Below are 14924 nucleotides of genomic sequence, written 5' to 3'. Positions count from 1 at the left end.
AAAAAGAAAGGAAAGAAGGAAGGAGGGAGCGAGGGCAGGAGGGGGGGAAGGAAGGAAGGAAGGAAAGAAGGAAGGAAGGAAAGAAGGAAGGGAGAAAGAAAGGAAGAAAGAGAAAAGGAAGAGGAAGGAAGGAAGGAATGGAGAAAGAAAGGAAGAAAGAGAAAGGGAAGAAAGAAGAAGGAAAGGAAGGAAGGAAGGAAGGAAAGAAAGAAAGAAAGAAAGAAAAGGAAGGAAGAAAAAACAAGAGAAACAATAAACATTTGGATTTATTACATTGATAAGTAAATAGGTGATGATTGGATGTTTGTAGAGTGTTTTGGGGATTTAACGGTGGGAGAGTTTAGATGTACACTGTATAAATATCTTCTATAACAATTTAAAATGAACTCTAAGGAGGTTATTGGCAGAGACTTCTAAGAAAGTAACAGGTGTTTGTCTCCCCTGGATGCTTATGTGGCCACCTGCTCAAATATGACCACTCAAGGTCCCTTTCAGTTCTGGCACCCTGGGCCTCTCCACGTTCCTATGCTGATTTAGGTGATTTATCTGATAGAATAGCATCTCTTCCCAGTGAACTACTGGGAGTTCTGCAAAATCCTAATCACCCTTCTCTTGTCCTCCTGTCCTAGCTCACCAGGGTCCCCGTGGAGTCCTGTGGTCAGTATCAGAGCTGCAGCGAGTGCCTTGGCTCCGGCGACCCCCACTGTGGCTGGTGTGTGCTCCACAACACGTGAGTACCGCTGGGCAGCTTCCTCCAGCCTCCCACTTCCCCTGTAATTCTCCTCCTCCTCGCCTTCTCTGTCACCACCCTCCTTCCCTTTGATCTCTCTTTTCTCCCTGCCTTTTCTTACTCTTCCTTTTCTGTACCCTTTGCAAATCCTATCCCATTCTTTTGTTCCAACTTCACTCTAAATTGCCAGATTCCAGTAAGAAATGTATGGAAATGTCAGCCTGGGAATGATGAGGAGTCAGGATGTGGAATCATGTGGGTAATTGCACATTGGAGGGCTGGAGGGAGATTCCTGGACATTTCTGATTATGACTTGGCTGGAGGCTGATGTTCCAGGACTGAACACCAAGAAAAAAGGCACTGGACTTTTTTCTCAAGGCTCACGTGGGCCACTAAATCATGTGCAAGATATGGACTCTCCACTTAGTGATGTGACAGCCACAGAAGACCCTCTTCGGTATCTACCCAGAATCTTCTGGTACTTGAGGTGGACATTTTGAGTGTGTAGCACCCAAGGACCCTCCCTCTGCTGTCAGTACACCCCTCTGGCTGTCAGACGGCCCTGGACTTGGGCGCACTAGACCAATGAAGCCCTGTCCCAAGCACTGGGCACTCTCCCTATGTGCCAATGAAGCCCTGTCCCAAGCACTGGGCACCTCTTGGTGCCAGTTCCATTGTATTCTCTAGAAGAGGGAAGAAGGCAATGGTATGCAGTGGAGGTATGTATATCCTACATATACATGAGTTTCTGTGTGGTCTCAGTTTCTCCCTTTGGTAACATAATGCCTGCCTCCTGTCAAGTAGCAGAAAACTGGGGTGAACTGGGGCCCAAGGGAAGTCTGGGCAGTTCGTGAAGGAGCCCATCAGCCTGTACTGAGAAACCCTGCACTCCTTGTGGCCTAAAGAAAACAGCCATGGACATAGACCGCTGCCACCAAGTCCAAATTCCACATTCCCCAGCTGTGCAACAATCTGGGGCAGCCCGGCTCATCTGTGGATTAGAGACGGCGATGTGGGGCCCGTCTTGTCCCCCTCACCAAGTCATTGGAGAATGAAAGGAGATGGCATTGGTGAGAGCATGTCCTGAACTGTGGAGTGCTATGAGATGGAAAGCGGAGGGGGGGCAGGAATGGCCACACTGCTGGGGAAGGCCCGAGAGCTCCCGGGTGTGGGTGCCCTGCCCCTAATGACTTTGGTCGACCCCCAGGATTGTCCAGATGGCTCTACTTCAATCGCATCCTTCCCTTGCCATGGGCATCCCAGCCTCAAACTGCCTTCCTCTGAGTGGTAGATGGTCCTGCTGGATTGCCCTCACCTCCGTTAACCTGGCATCGCATCTGATTTTGAAGTTTGCGTATCTTATTCATGTGTGCCTTATTAAGCACACGTTCTCAGAAAGCAAGAGATGTACAAGGACTTTGTCTTTGCTGCTCGCACCGAGCAGCTCTCGGCTGCTATTGGCAGCTCTCCCTTGCCCAAAATGCCATGGCAAGAACAGGCGTGGGAGAGCCGTGAGGAACCTAGCGGGACGGCTGGGATGGAAATCACTGGAATCTACTTCTCACTCTTGGCAATTGTGCTATGGGGTTTGGACAAGTTTAGGCAATTCCCATTACTCATGGTAGTTCTGTCAGTCGCCACAAACACCAAATCTGAGAAGGCCGAGCCACCACTCCCATGATAGTCCCAGGGCTAGGTTCCTCTGAGCCTCTGGTCACAGCATGTCTGTGTTTTATGTGCATCTCCATTTAAAGACACCTTGTTTACTACAAATTGTTTTATTAACATTGAACTCACGGCCAACAGCACTAGAACTCATGCCTGAACAAAGTCTACCTCGCACATGTATTTTCTCTGTAAGGCATATCATGGTCTTCTCATGCTTAAGAGCATTAGACGGAACTTCAACACAACACTTGGAGGCCATTTCAAACAGTGAAGTCACTGACAAAATGCACAACAATGCAGAAAATGCAGCACTAAAGAGATCCCGAAAAGGACATTTGTTTATAGCATGAACTGAAACAAGAAAGCCAAGTATCACCACCTGGTTCAACCTCTGATAGGAATGTGTGGGTGTGGCCAGTCACATTTTTCTCCACCCTGCTCATGTCCAGGAATGACCGTAAAAGTGCCCTAAGTATCAATGTGGGGATTTTAAATAAATGGTAGCAAGTCAGGTGAATTCACACACGTGGAAGCCACAACTTAGGAGGATCGTAACTCTGTACATCGGAAACTCGGCATCCTCGTTTATAAGGAGGAAACGCAATACCTTCTCGTGCTGGTAGCAAGTGGACAAAAATCAGGTAATAAAGGATGTTGTAAAGGTCCAAGGCGCACCACCAGGTCAAGGTGGTGTTCTCTGAAATCTTGAGCCTCCTGGTGCTGGGGTCTGTGCAAGTGTGTCTGGTAAATCTCAACTCCCCTGGGAGGATACAGCTCCTGAGCACCTCTACGTGGAGACTGCCTGCTCACCCTGACACTCCCTCCCAGTGTTAGTGACTAAGGAAAAGCACGGGCCCACATGGCTGAATGAAGAAGAGAAGGTCCCTGGGTCTTCGAAGATGCTGTAAATCGGAATATAATGTTTAACATAGAGAAAGTGAGATAAGCAGATCTTAAGTGTACACTTTGAACAGTTTTGACACAGGCAAAGACCCAGGTAATCCACACTCCCACCGAGATATACAAAAATCTCTGGGGCGCCTGGATGGCTCAGTCGGTTAAGCGTCTGACTCTTGATTTCAGCTCAGGTCATGATCTCAGGGTCATGAGAACAAGCCCCACATCACATTGCATTGGGCTCCACGCTCAGCGGGCAGTCTGCTTCTCTCTCTCTCTCTCCCTCTATCCCTCCCCCTGCTCACGCATGCTGTCTCTCTCCCTCTCTAAAATAAAATAAATAAATAAAATCTTTAAAATACATATATGCATATACATACATATATACACACACACACACACACACAAAATATCCTTCATCCAGAAAGTTCTCTCATGCTCCTTCCATTCTTTCCAGTGGGCCTTTCTTCCCTAGTCACTTAAGTTCAGGTCAAAGCCAGACACTGCTTCTTCTGATACACTCTTATTTTATTTTATTATATTTTATTTTATTTTATTTTATTTTCTCCCTTGCATTTTAAATAGATGCCAGCCGGACATTCACAGCTGGGAGAGATACATGAGGACACGGCTGAAAAAGGCTGGGGCAGGCAGTCAGTGCAGAAGGTGGAGGAGGACCAGAGGGAGCCTACAGACACTCCCCCTGGGGCACCTCTGTTTGCTAAGAAGGAAGCATGGTGAAAACCGCAGGGGCTTTTATTGCATATGGGAGTGCCGTGCCCCCGTGGACCTTATCTCTACACCTTTTCACACTGGCCCTGCTCCCTCAGAGGCAGACACTGGGCTAGGCTCAGTGGATGCAAGGGGACTGTGTTAGACGGCCTCTGCCCTGAAGCTTCTTGGCAACCAGGACCCTAGTCCAGGGAGGAGGTAGGGGTTGCAGACTCTACCAGAATCAGCGCATTTGGGAGGTCCCCATCATGGGCAAGCCCCTGTGCTAAGTGCTGTGAGGCCCAGTGAGCCTGACTCTCGGGAAAACCAGGGCAAAAGAGCATCAGGAAGAGGGTTCCTTTGAGTGTCAAGTTTCCTTTTTCTGTCACTTTTTCCAGCTTTTCCTATGGTTGTAGGGAGTAGGCGGGTGGGAACTCCGTGGGAAGAGGATAGCCGAAGCTCTGTTGTGTGACAGAGAGAGGGAGGGAGAGAGCAAGAGAAACAGGAGGAGAGACAGAGGAGCAGAAAGAGAGAGAAGAGAGGGAGTGCATAGTTTAAGGGCAGGGCCCCTACTAACAGGTGGCTCAGGTGGCTGAAAAGGTCCTTTCTACCAGCAAGGGCACAGGTGGGGTGCAGACTGAACAGGCTTAAGAAATGCTTGTGTAATTGAAACCTCCCTCCTTTTATCTCAAAGGACGGGCCTGCTGACCCAGGAGCACAGAGCATCGCCCCATTGTCCTCTCACGCAGTCCCTGACCCAGCCTGAGGCTTGCCGGTTTCCAGTGGCAACAGTGGTTTCAACAAGCTGGGTTTTTATTTGCCCCTGAATCTTGAGCCCATATTCCCAGGACATTCATCTTGGGCCTGAGCCTACCTGTTCTGACTTGGGGGAAGGTAAAGAAAGGCCTCCAGCCCAGCCCACCTTTGCCTGTCCTGGGCCTGGAACATTCCCTCCAACCACCAGGCTTGGCATGTCCCCAGGCCCCTCTCCATCTTCCCCCACACCGGGCCCTGGCCAAGAAGCCGATCTGGGTCTCAGCAGGTAACGGGATCCCACAGCAGACCCAGCCACATTGATTGGCCCAGACGTTACCTTTCTGAAGAAGGTTCATCAGCGTCACTCCTGGGAGGCTCATGTAACCCAAGACATCAACAGGGGAAAGATAAGACCAGCTTTTATAAAGTCTCTCCCTTGCCCCGTGGTGACCCCTCCTCCTTGCAGATTTCTTCTGTTGGAAGAATGCCCACCCCGGGGGCTTGGCCCAGGTTACTGTGCAGTATCCACTCCTTTTCTCTTTTGTATGGTTTCTGCCAAGATGGGGAGAGTGAAAGGAAGGGAGAGGAAAAGTACTTCTATCCAGAGTGGAAGGGTGGGGTTATGGCTAAGAACCTGCCTGTGGACAGAGCCCGCCTGGGCTGGGTTTCCTCCGCTGAGAGCAACAATGAAAGAGCCACCTTGCGGCCACACTGTAGAGATTAAGGCAAAGGACGTGTGTGAAGTGCCCTTGAGGTGCCTGGAGGTCACCCTGATTGCAGTGACTGTGGGAGCAGAGGCTGCGGGTCAGACCCAGGGCCTCCTCCATGCGCCCCCTTTCTGTCCCCCACAACATCCCCCCAGGACCGGAGGGCTGTGGCTGGGCTGCTGGAACAAGGTCTCCCTGCCTTGGGCAACTCCAACCAGCCGCACCAAGGAGGCCCCCCTGCACAGGGGCCTCCTCGGTCGGCATTGGCCCCTGCAAATCCTCAAAGTCTGTCCCATAGCTATGGTTGAGTGTCCCCTTAATGAAGTACTAGCCGATCCTAAAAATGCAGATCCTTCCTTGCTGCTTTTTTGCATATCCCATAGCCTGGTTTTATTTTATTTTGAAGCTGTGTCAAGGGACTACTTAGTACCAACCTGCTAAGGCAGTGATCTCTCCGAGGGCTGTTTGCTGAAGGCCCGTGCCCTCCCGAGGAACTGTTAGAATCCCTCTGCCCAGCAAACTCTGTGGTCTACACGCTTCCCTGACTGACTGCCAGGAAGTTACCAGCTCCCAGTCCAGAGGGAAGAATCCCAGACTGGTTACTGGTACAGTTGAGTTTTTCCATCTGTGGCCCAGCAGATACACAGCATGGGTTAAAGAAGCTCGCTTTTCCTCTTTTCACTCCTGCCTCCCCCTCTTCCCCGCATACAGGTATATAACACATGCTTTCATGACCAAAGGATATGAAGTCAACAGTGCCATCAGCTCACAGGAATTAGGAAAGCCCTGTGGTCCATATGAGCTCTGAGTGTCCCTCCCAGTCTACTGACTTGGCTCCCTGGGGGACAGCCTGAGGGGCTGGGCTGCCTCTGAGGTTCAAGTGCAGACATGCACACCATATACCAGCATGCACCACACTCTGCCCAGTCTGCCGTCCTGCACCAAGCCTGCCGACCTGGAGACATTAACAGACACGAAAGGTCCAGGCTGTGGGATAATGGGTAGCCCGCAAGCGGACCAGGATCCGTCGGAGTAACCGGTGAATGTGTCTCAAGTAACAGCCAGCATCCTCCTTGTGACTGACTGGATGGCGGGGAGGATGGACTAGCCTGCTACCACTTGCCTTTGCTTCCTCCTCCTCCTCCTCCTCTCTCTCTCTCTCTCTCCATCTCCTGCCCTCAGTCCCTCCCCCTCCCTGCAATCCTGCTCTTCTTTCCACCTCCTCTTTCCTAACCCGTCCTCACCCTTACAGAAATAAATAGGTCCAAACAGCACTCCCTACTGACAGAGAGGAGAGAGACAGTCCCCAGTTCCCCTTCCTGTTGGGCACCTGCTACCTGTAATTCTCTTCTCAGAAACAGGGAACCTCCCCAAGTCCCTTATACTACCACCTGAGGCTTGTGTTCAATATATCATTTGTTTGAGGAGGGGCCAAAAGGAAGGCAAGGAGAGACTCTGACCTGGGACTCAGGGTGGAGCTCGGCTCTCCCTGCAGGGATGGTGGTGGGCTAGGACCATGTGGTTGGCATGTAAGCCCACAGAGGTTCTTGGGCCTCCTCTGAATTCCTGCACCTGCTGGTTCCGTAAAGTCCTGTGCCCTCCTCCTGCTTCGGTGGGTGCGGCCCAGGAGGCAGGGAACCCCATAGCAGCTGCTCAGGTTGGCTTTGGAGCTTTAAAGATGGCAAAGGGTTGTGAGTCCAGTTGCCGGTTCAGCAGCTGGTAGCAAGGGAAATTGTAGTGTAGTCATGGTTTATCCAAGAACAGGCTAAATACTTAGGTCGAGACCATGGTGTTAGTCACTGGATCCTAGAATCACAACACTGCACGACTCGCCTGGTCCACACCCTTCCTGCGGGAAACCTCTTGCACACTCATCTGCCTGGAAGGGTTCCTTTCCCCATCTAGCTCACCTTCCTCCAAGCTGCACAAATGTGCCTGCCCATTTCCATGGGCTTTCCTGAAGAGGGCAAGGCAGGGGTATTGACAAACCCAGTTTCTTCCCTCGCCAGGGTTCCCAGATGTGGATACAGTGACCAAAGAGCCCCTGTTAGAGTAAGCATTCCTCTTAGCTTTTCTGTAAAGATCATTTGGGAAACCCTACCTCCTCCCCATTTTTTTCAATCTCCTCATGTTCTAAACACGGCTCCCCACAACAGTGCACTTCAGCCCAGGCCATGACCAATGTGAGGTGTTAAGGATGGTGGGGGTGCCAGCTGTGGGGAGAAGTCGGGAGACACTCTGATAGCCAAGGCTGGTGGACCCTGCTGCAGGGCCAGGGGATGGACCAGCACCCACCCACCCCCGGCCTGGAGGCTCGCCCAGGCCCCACTCGCAGCCCCAGTTCCAAATTGAAATTTGCTCGCCCAGCCGGTGGCACTGGATGTTAATATTTCTGTCACCGTCCTTAAGAATTAATTTCTAAAGAGCTTAATCACCACCTCTTCCCTCTCCCTCACCCCCTTCCTTTCTCCGTTCCTCTCTTTTCCAATTTTCCACTTGGCTGGGAATTCTCCGGCAGCGAAAGTTCAGGCTTAGGGGAGGGCGGAGGTGCCTGCTTCATTAGAGAGGATAATCTCATTGGAACCACTGGCTTGAATAATAACCCCTCCAGGGGCCAGGCCTCTGTCCCCATGGCCTTTCAGCACCTCTGAACTGGGGCTGGAGGGCCCAACTGCAGAGAAAGTGAGATGAGGAAGGGCTGTAGGAGGAGGTGAGCAGGGCTACACTCCAGTTCTGGGGGCCTGCCTGAGCTGTCTGCTCAGGGTCTGCTTCCTGCTGGCCCCCTGCAGGTCTGTGTTGTGGTGGGGGTGTTGGGGGGGGTGGCGAGGGGTTGGCATGGATGACTGTCTGAAGACTCCAAGTCACCTAGCGTGCACTTTTTGAGACCTGCCTGGCAAATGGATGAAGCAGGACCTTCCTCCATCTCCAGGGTGCTCCCACAGTGGAATTGAAGGAAATGCTATAGGAAGTATTTGGAGCCCCATTGAAAGAAACATCTAAGCCACCACCCCCGCCACCCCCAAAAGTCATGCATGAATCCTTTGCACACTTGCCCGCTCTGGCCTGGGCTAATGGGAAATCACAGTCCTGGAAGAGTAGGAGGCCATTGCCCTGACAGACCCCGTAGGGACTCAGAAGGGATCCGTCCTCCCCCGTCCATTACCCTATCACATCTAAGGTCAGTTGTCTGTGCGTTTGGACATTTGCAGCCTCCACCCTCATTGGCCCTGAGGGATAGTAGAAATGTCAAAACATCCCTGACACTGACCTTAAACTTGACTTTCCACTAAGAGAGCTGAGTAGTCAATACCCTTTGACAGCTAGTAAGAAAGCAGAGCTCCAAGCAAACCAGACCACTCTTTTCCTCTTTCCTCCCTCCTGGTCTCTGGGGCTCCCCATCCCTCATTAGGAGGAAAACTGCTGGAACCACCTCTGTCTTTTTGTTTCTGGTTTGCCCCATGGGCCAGTCTGAAAAATCTGTGCTTCTGTGTCAGCTGCAGTTCAGAGGGTTTGCATGAGGAAGGCAGAGCAGGGATGGGATCATACTAGCGGACATTTGTTGAGGGCTTATCGCATATGAGCTATGCCCTGTTCTTTTTTTTTTTTTTTAAGATTTTATTTATTTATTTGAGAGAGAGCACATGAGAGGGGGGAGGGTCAGAGGAAGAAGCAGACTCCCTGCCGAGCAGGGAGCCCGATGTGGGACTCGATCCAGGGACTCCAGGATCATGACCTGAGCCGAAGGCAGTTGCTCAACCACCTGAGCCACCCAGGTGCCCGAGCTATGCCCTGTTCTAAATACTTTACTTGCATAACCTCATTTAATTCTCCATAATAACCCTATTTGGTAGATACTGTTTTGTCCCCATTTTGTAGAAGAGAATAATTGAGGCACCAAGAGCTTAAGTAATTTGCCCAAGATTACATGACTAGATGGGATGTTTAAAATTGTAAGCTACAGGTGACTTCCTTGGTAAGACCTAAACCTGGAGGAGGGGGATGACGAGTATTTGGTTCAGGGGCTCTTACATTCGGGGAGCCATGGAAGGGTGCAGCCACATGAACCTTGGCAGCAGCAAACCATGCAGGTAGACCTCATCTTGAGATCCCCCAACCAAGTACCTTTGTACACCTTTAAGAGAGGTGGGGTCCTCTCTTCTTCGTCTGGATTTCTCTTCAGCAGTTGATGTTTGGCCCGGACACAGGTTCATTTTTCCTCTCTTCGTAATTTAATCAAAGACATTTTTCAGACCTACGGATTGCTCTTGGAAATAAGAACTTCAAAGTTGGGGAGTCAGTGAATAATTTAAGCCTGTACCAGCTCCCTGGGTCTGCTGTTAATGGGAGTAATAACACTATTAATAGCGATGTCAGTGCAGACACCCTGGAAAAGTCCATAACATTAGCTTAATGGCTGGAGGTAATGAAGTACTCACAGAGGAGCTAGCCTGGTAAATTAACTTCCAAGACTTTTAGGCAGATGCCCTGTTGCCATGGTCTGCTAAAGCAGCCAGGGAGGTGACCACATTCATGTCTGACCCTTCGCTCTCACGATTCCTAGAAGGATCCTAGAGAAGTCACAAGTTGCAATAATATTCAAAGTGCATCCTAGTGGTAGGCAAAAATAGCAATTAGCCTAGAGACAAACCTTGAAGGGAAATTTTGTAATCGCCTCAAGGCACATGAAGAGAACATCAAGATGGCGGGGAAACGGGTTTAGCCGGTCACAAGGCGGTCCGAACCTCACTTCTCAGTCTCGAAGCTTCAGAGAGGTACGGCACAGCAGTCGAGAGCAGAGGCTCCAGGGTTCATCTGTGCTCAAATACTGGTTCTCTCTGATTAGCTGGTGACCTTGGGCAAGTGACGTACCCACCCTTTCTGTAGTTTCCTGGTCTATAAAGTGGATTTTTAAATGGTACCTGCCTCACGACATTGTTGAGAGGCTTTGACATAAACCATAAGCCTCTTACTGTGGTGCCTACGAAGCGCTCAGGGACTAGCAGCCATGAGTGTATTACTCAGAATTGTTTTCCACTTTCTCGTTACACATCCAATTTACTCTGTGGCCATCCTTTTTGTCCCTGGGGCTCCTCTTCCCCCTTTAGTCCATGCTTTCAGTGACTTCTCCTTCATTTGCTGAATTCTCCCCTGACTCTTCACTGCTAGGCTGTCCCTCCCACTGAAGCCAAAGGTTCCTTCTTTCCCTGTGGTGTTCTCCTGTGCCCAGTCACCCCAAGAGTGGCTCAGGGGGTCCTGGAGCCTCTCTTCCCTCATCTCTAGCCCCACCCTTCACCGGTCTGCTTCTCAAGGTGGATGCTCCCTCCCCAGTATCCACTCCCCATGCAGGCTCCCCATGACATCCTGGCTATTCCCTGAAGCTCAGATACTTGTGTGCAGTGAACTCCCTGGCCCAGGCGGAGAGCTTAAGCACCTTCCCCCATGTGTGATGTGCACATATGGGTGAAGGGCCGTGATTCTTATGTGCATGTTTCACAAGCCCCGTCAGTTAGGCCTGTGAGATCCCAGGTTGCCCTGAATGTGGTCCACCTGTGACACAGTATACTTTGAACGACACAGGATGCTAAGCAATAATAGAAACCTTCTCTAGCAGTTACCCTGTGCCAGGGAACTGGGATTTGGGTCCAAGGCAGTCTGGCTCCAGAGCATGCTTTGAACTGCTCCACTCTGCTCCTTTGATCCTTCCTTCCCTCCCTCCCACCCACCCACATTTGTCTTCTGTCTACTGGACATGAGGTATACTGGGGATCCCGAAATAAGTCAGGCAGAGTCTCTTCTTTTGAGCTCACACCTGGTAGGAGAGGGCTGCACTTAACCCAGTAATTATCATATAATCGAAGAAGTTCTAGAGGAAAGAAACCCCCAAATGTTCTTAACTTTGCTTAGGCTGGTGGTGGGAGAGATTGCAGATGCATAATAGTTGACCCATGTCTGGAAGGGTAGGTAGAAGTTGGACAGGGGAAATGTGGAGGGAGGGTGGTCCAGAGAGCAGAACTGGGCAGCACAAGGCGAGGAAATCTGCAAGGGTATCTTGTATATACAGTGAGAACAGGTCTCGGTTTGCCTAAGAGGGGAGGAGGGCTAAGGATGAGTGGGGAGGTAGAATAGTGACTCTGCAACTCTTTACGTGAATGAGGAGGATGTGAGGGGTCTTTAGGATGACCCTCAAGTTTCTGCATTTGGCAACAAGTATTAGAATTGCCATCTTTTTCAAATTCGGGCTTGGTGGGGGAGGACCAGGCTGGAGGAAGGGGGCAGAAAAGGTCAATCCTGGACACATTGAGTTTGGGCACGTCCTGGGAGCTGCTCGCGGGGCCTGACCTCCGCGTCCGCCCCTCGCTGGAGTAAGTGGCCTTCTCCTGAGTCACACGTTGCTCTGTCCCTCCAGGTGCACCCGGAAGGAGCGCTGTGAGCGGTCCAGAGAGCCCCGCAGGTTTGCCTCTGAGATGAAGCAATGCGTCCGGCTGACCGTCCATCCCAGCAACATCTCTGTTTCCCAGTACAATGTCCTGGTAAGGGCAGGGGGATCTGGGTCCAGGGACGTGGCAGAACCCTCTCCCCACCGAAGCCCACCAAGGCTCCTCAGGAGAGCTGGGCCACGCCTGACCAGCCTAGCTGATCAAGAGCAGCTTTAAAAGATGCATCCCTGGAGATGGAAGAGGGGAACATGCACGGGAATATGGGGCAGAGGCTTTCTGCACAATGGGTAGAAAGACAGGGAAAAGTGTGATACCAAAGAGGATCAAAAGGGTGACCAAGAGAGGGAGGCTGTTGGGAACTACATGTTTGTCTGTAAGATGGGAAGGATGTATCTGCAGAGGGAGAAAGGGACAGGATGGCTCCCATGTTCATGCACTGGGCTCTTGGTGGTTGGTTTGCCATTTTTCCAAAACTGGGGACCATGGAAGAGGAGCTTGACCAGCAATACCTCAGTCCTGCCCGCCTTTCTTTCTACAGACACATCCCCTAAGCATTCCCATTTCCTGGGGCCAAATCCATCCATATGTAATGAAGGTTCCTCTGTGTCTGTCTCTTTCCACCCCACCACCTTGTCTCTATGTCTTGTGATGGATTAATGGGCTCTCTTCTTCTATGTGTTAATATCGCCTCCTGTTTTCCCTCTTTTCTTTCTCTCTGATTTCTCTTGATCTCCCTCTTTCTTCCTTTACTACGCCCCACCCCTTTCCCCACTTCACTCTCTTCCTCTCTCTCCCCTTGCCCGGCCATTCGCAGCTGGTCCTAGAGACATACAATGTCCCGGAGCTGTCAGCTGGCGTCAACTGCACCTTTGAGGACCTGTCAGAGATGGATGGGCTGGTGATAGGCAATCAGATCCAGTGCTACTCCCCAGCAGCCAAGGAGGTGCCCCGGATAATCACCGAGAACGGTGAGTGGTCCCCGGAGGAAAAGCGGGGTGGCATGTCCTTCCTCCTGACCTGACGAGAACTCGGGACAGCCGTGGGGGCACTGAGGGAGCCCACAGGCAGGGGAGAGTCAGGGAGGGGGTGCATTGGCGGGTATGATACGGAAGAAGGGGTGAAGTGTCTTTTCGCTGCTCTTAGAAATGACTGTTGAAACCAGGTGAGCTTCCTGGAGGCAGCATCATCCTAGGTGAGGAGCAGCTGCAAAGAGAGCGGAGGGAGGGCAAGGCCAGGACAGCATGAGAATGTGCCGGCTGAGTTCAGAGACTGCCCTGGAGCCTGAGAGGGCGGGCGTGGAGGGGCAGCGGGGGAGGGGAAGCTGGTCAGGAGCAGGGGTGGGGGTGCCAGGGCTCATCTGGCCCCTTACCCTGCCTGCACTGCTGGGTCTCTGATCTCGGGCCCCTGCCTGCCATCCCCACTGTGCCGTGCCTTCCCAGAGCCGCAATGGGAGGATCGGGGGTGGAAAGAGGCCCAGTGCCGGTGAGGGACAGGCCCAGCCTGGGCAGATTGATTCCATGTTGGCGCTCCCATTTGGGCTTGTCACATTTGTTCCAAGCTGATTGATTAATGAGACTCTCGGGGAGGGCACAGAACAAGACTGGAAGTGGGGGCCTGGGGTCAGGGCTGTGAATTAAACATGGGCTCTAGTTCCTCCCTGGCGCCAGCTGAGGATTGCAGGGACACCGGCCCGAATGGAGCCCTGAGCCGCCGCCCCCCCACCCCATCGCCCGAGGCGGGGATGTCAGCCCAGGATGTCTCCTTACCGAGATGGGGAATGAACTTAGGTGCGTGCATACGCGCACATTCATGCAAAACCTCCTGTGTGGCCTGTGGCAGCGTTAGAGCTGACACATTTGCCCTGGTGGCTAATCACTGTGTGTGTGTGTGTGTGCGCGCGCACGCGCGCGCAATTCTGTGAGTCTGACGTGGACACCCCACACGCCAGCCTGTCAGAGTGTGCAGACAGGAAAGAAGCTGGTGAGCATGTGAGGGGTGGGTGCTGGGAACACAGCGTGGACAGAGGAACAGACCAGAAGCACCCTCTACAGATGCTCTCAGAGTTGTCCTGGGCCTGGGCCCTGCTGAATCAGAGTCCTGTCCGAGCTGAGAGCAACCCCCGGGGGAGCGGGCTCCCCCTTCCCCGCATACATCACTCTCAGTGGGAACCTCACACGGGGCCTTGGCCTCCCGCCTGAACTTGTGGTTGGCTCTACCCCACAGGGGACCACCATGTCGTCCAGCTGCAGCTCAAGTCGAAGGAGACAGGCATGACCTTTGCCAGCACCAGCTTTGTCTTTTACAACTGCAGTGTCCACAATTCGTAAGTGGCCCCAGCCCCACTCCACTCCCTGTTCCTGGGGTCAAGGTTCATCCGGAGACTGAAGGCGCCAGCCCTGTTGGCAAGGAGCTGCCATCTAGAGGGCCTGTAGGGAGAAAGGGAATGAGACAGGGCCCCCCTCTGGTACCCATAGGGTTAACGGGAAGAGGCAGGAATGAGCAGAGGAAGAACCAGCGGGGTGGGATCTCCAAATCCCTAGCCTGTACATCTTCGCTGGCATCAGTCTGTCTAACCCGATTTGGTTCTGTTGAGGAGGAGGGTGACCCTCACCTGAAGAACAGAGCAGCCAGTGCCCTGGGTGAGTAGAAGGGTCTGAGGAGGGAGAGGAGCCCCCATGTGTCCAGGCCAAGCACTGAACACCCAACTCTCCCCAGTCCCCTGTGGGCTGGGTCAGGCCTCGAGCTGCAGAGGGTCAGAGTGGGGCATGTGCTGACGGGACCCAGCTCTAGCCCTGGCCCTGTTTGATTGAAGCGTCCGCTTCCCAAGGGAAGGCACGGAGGGCAGAGTCTCAGGCTCTGGAGTCACACCAGCTGGAAACTTAACCATTCTGTGTCCCCAGTGTCCCCTGTCTGTGGGGAAATTGTAGTCCTCCTTCCAAGAATGTCACCCAAATATTTCACTGCTGACACAGCCAGGGCCCTTCCGGGCAGAGTCTCGGTTGGTTGGGACTCCCCCCC

The 14924-nt window shown here is 52.4% G+C and overlaps 1 protein-coding gene across 3 annotated transcripts in view; it reads left to right on the top strand.

Moving 5' to 3' along the window:
• Nucleotides 1-14924, top strand: part of PLXNA4 (plexin A4) — a 353986-nt gene that overhangs the window by 253230 nt on the left and 85832 nt on the right. For all 3 annotated transcript variants that reach the window (XM_021692788.1, XM_021692789.1, XM_021692787.1), the window contains 4 exons: nucleotides 630-730; nucleotides 11876-11999; nucleotides 12721-12874; nucleotides 14130-14229. In XM_021692788.1, the coding sequence (XP_021548463.1) occupies nucleotides 630-730; nucleotides 11876-11999; nucleotides 12721-12874; nucleotides 14130-14229 (479 nt within the window). The remainder of the gene's footprint in view (nucleotides 1-629; nucleotides 731-11875; nucleotides 12000-12720; nucleotides 12875-14129; nucleotides 14230-14924) is intronic.

Source organism: Neomonachus schauinslandi, chromosome 12 (assembly GCF_002201575.2).
Source record: "Neomonachus schauinslandi chromosome 12, ASM220157v2, whole genome shotgun sequence".
NCBI lineage: Eukaryota > Metazoa > Chordata > Mammalia > Carnivora > Phocidae > Neomonachus > Neomonachus schauinslandi.
This window is presented reverse-complemented; position numbering and strand designations above follow the sequence as displayed.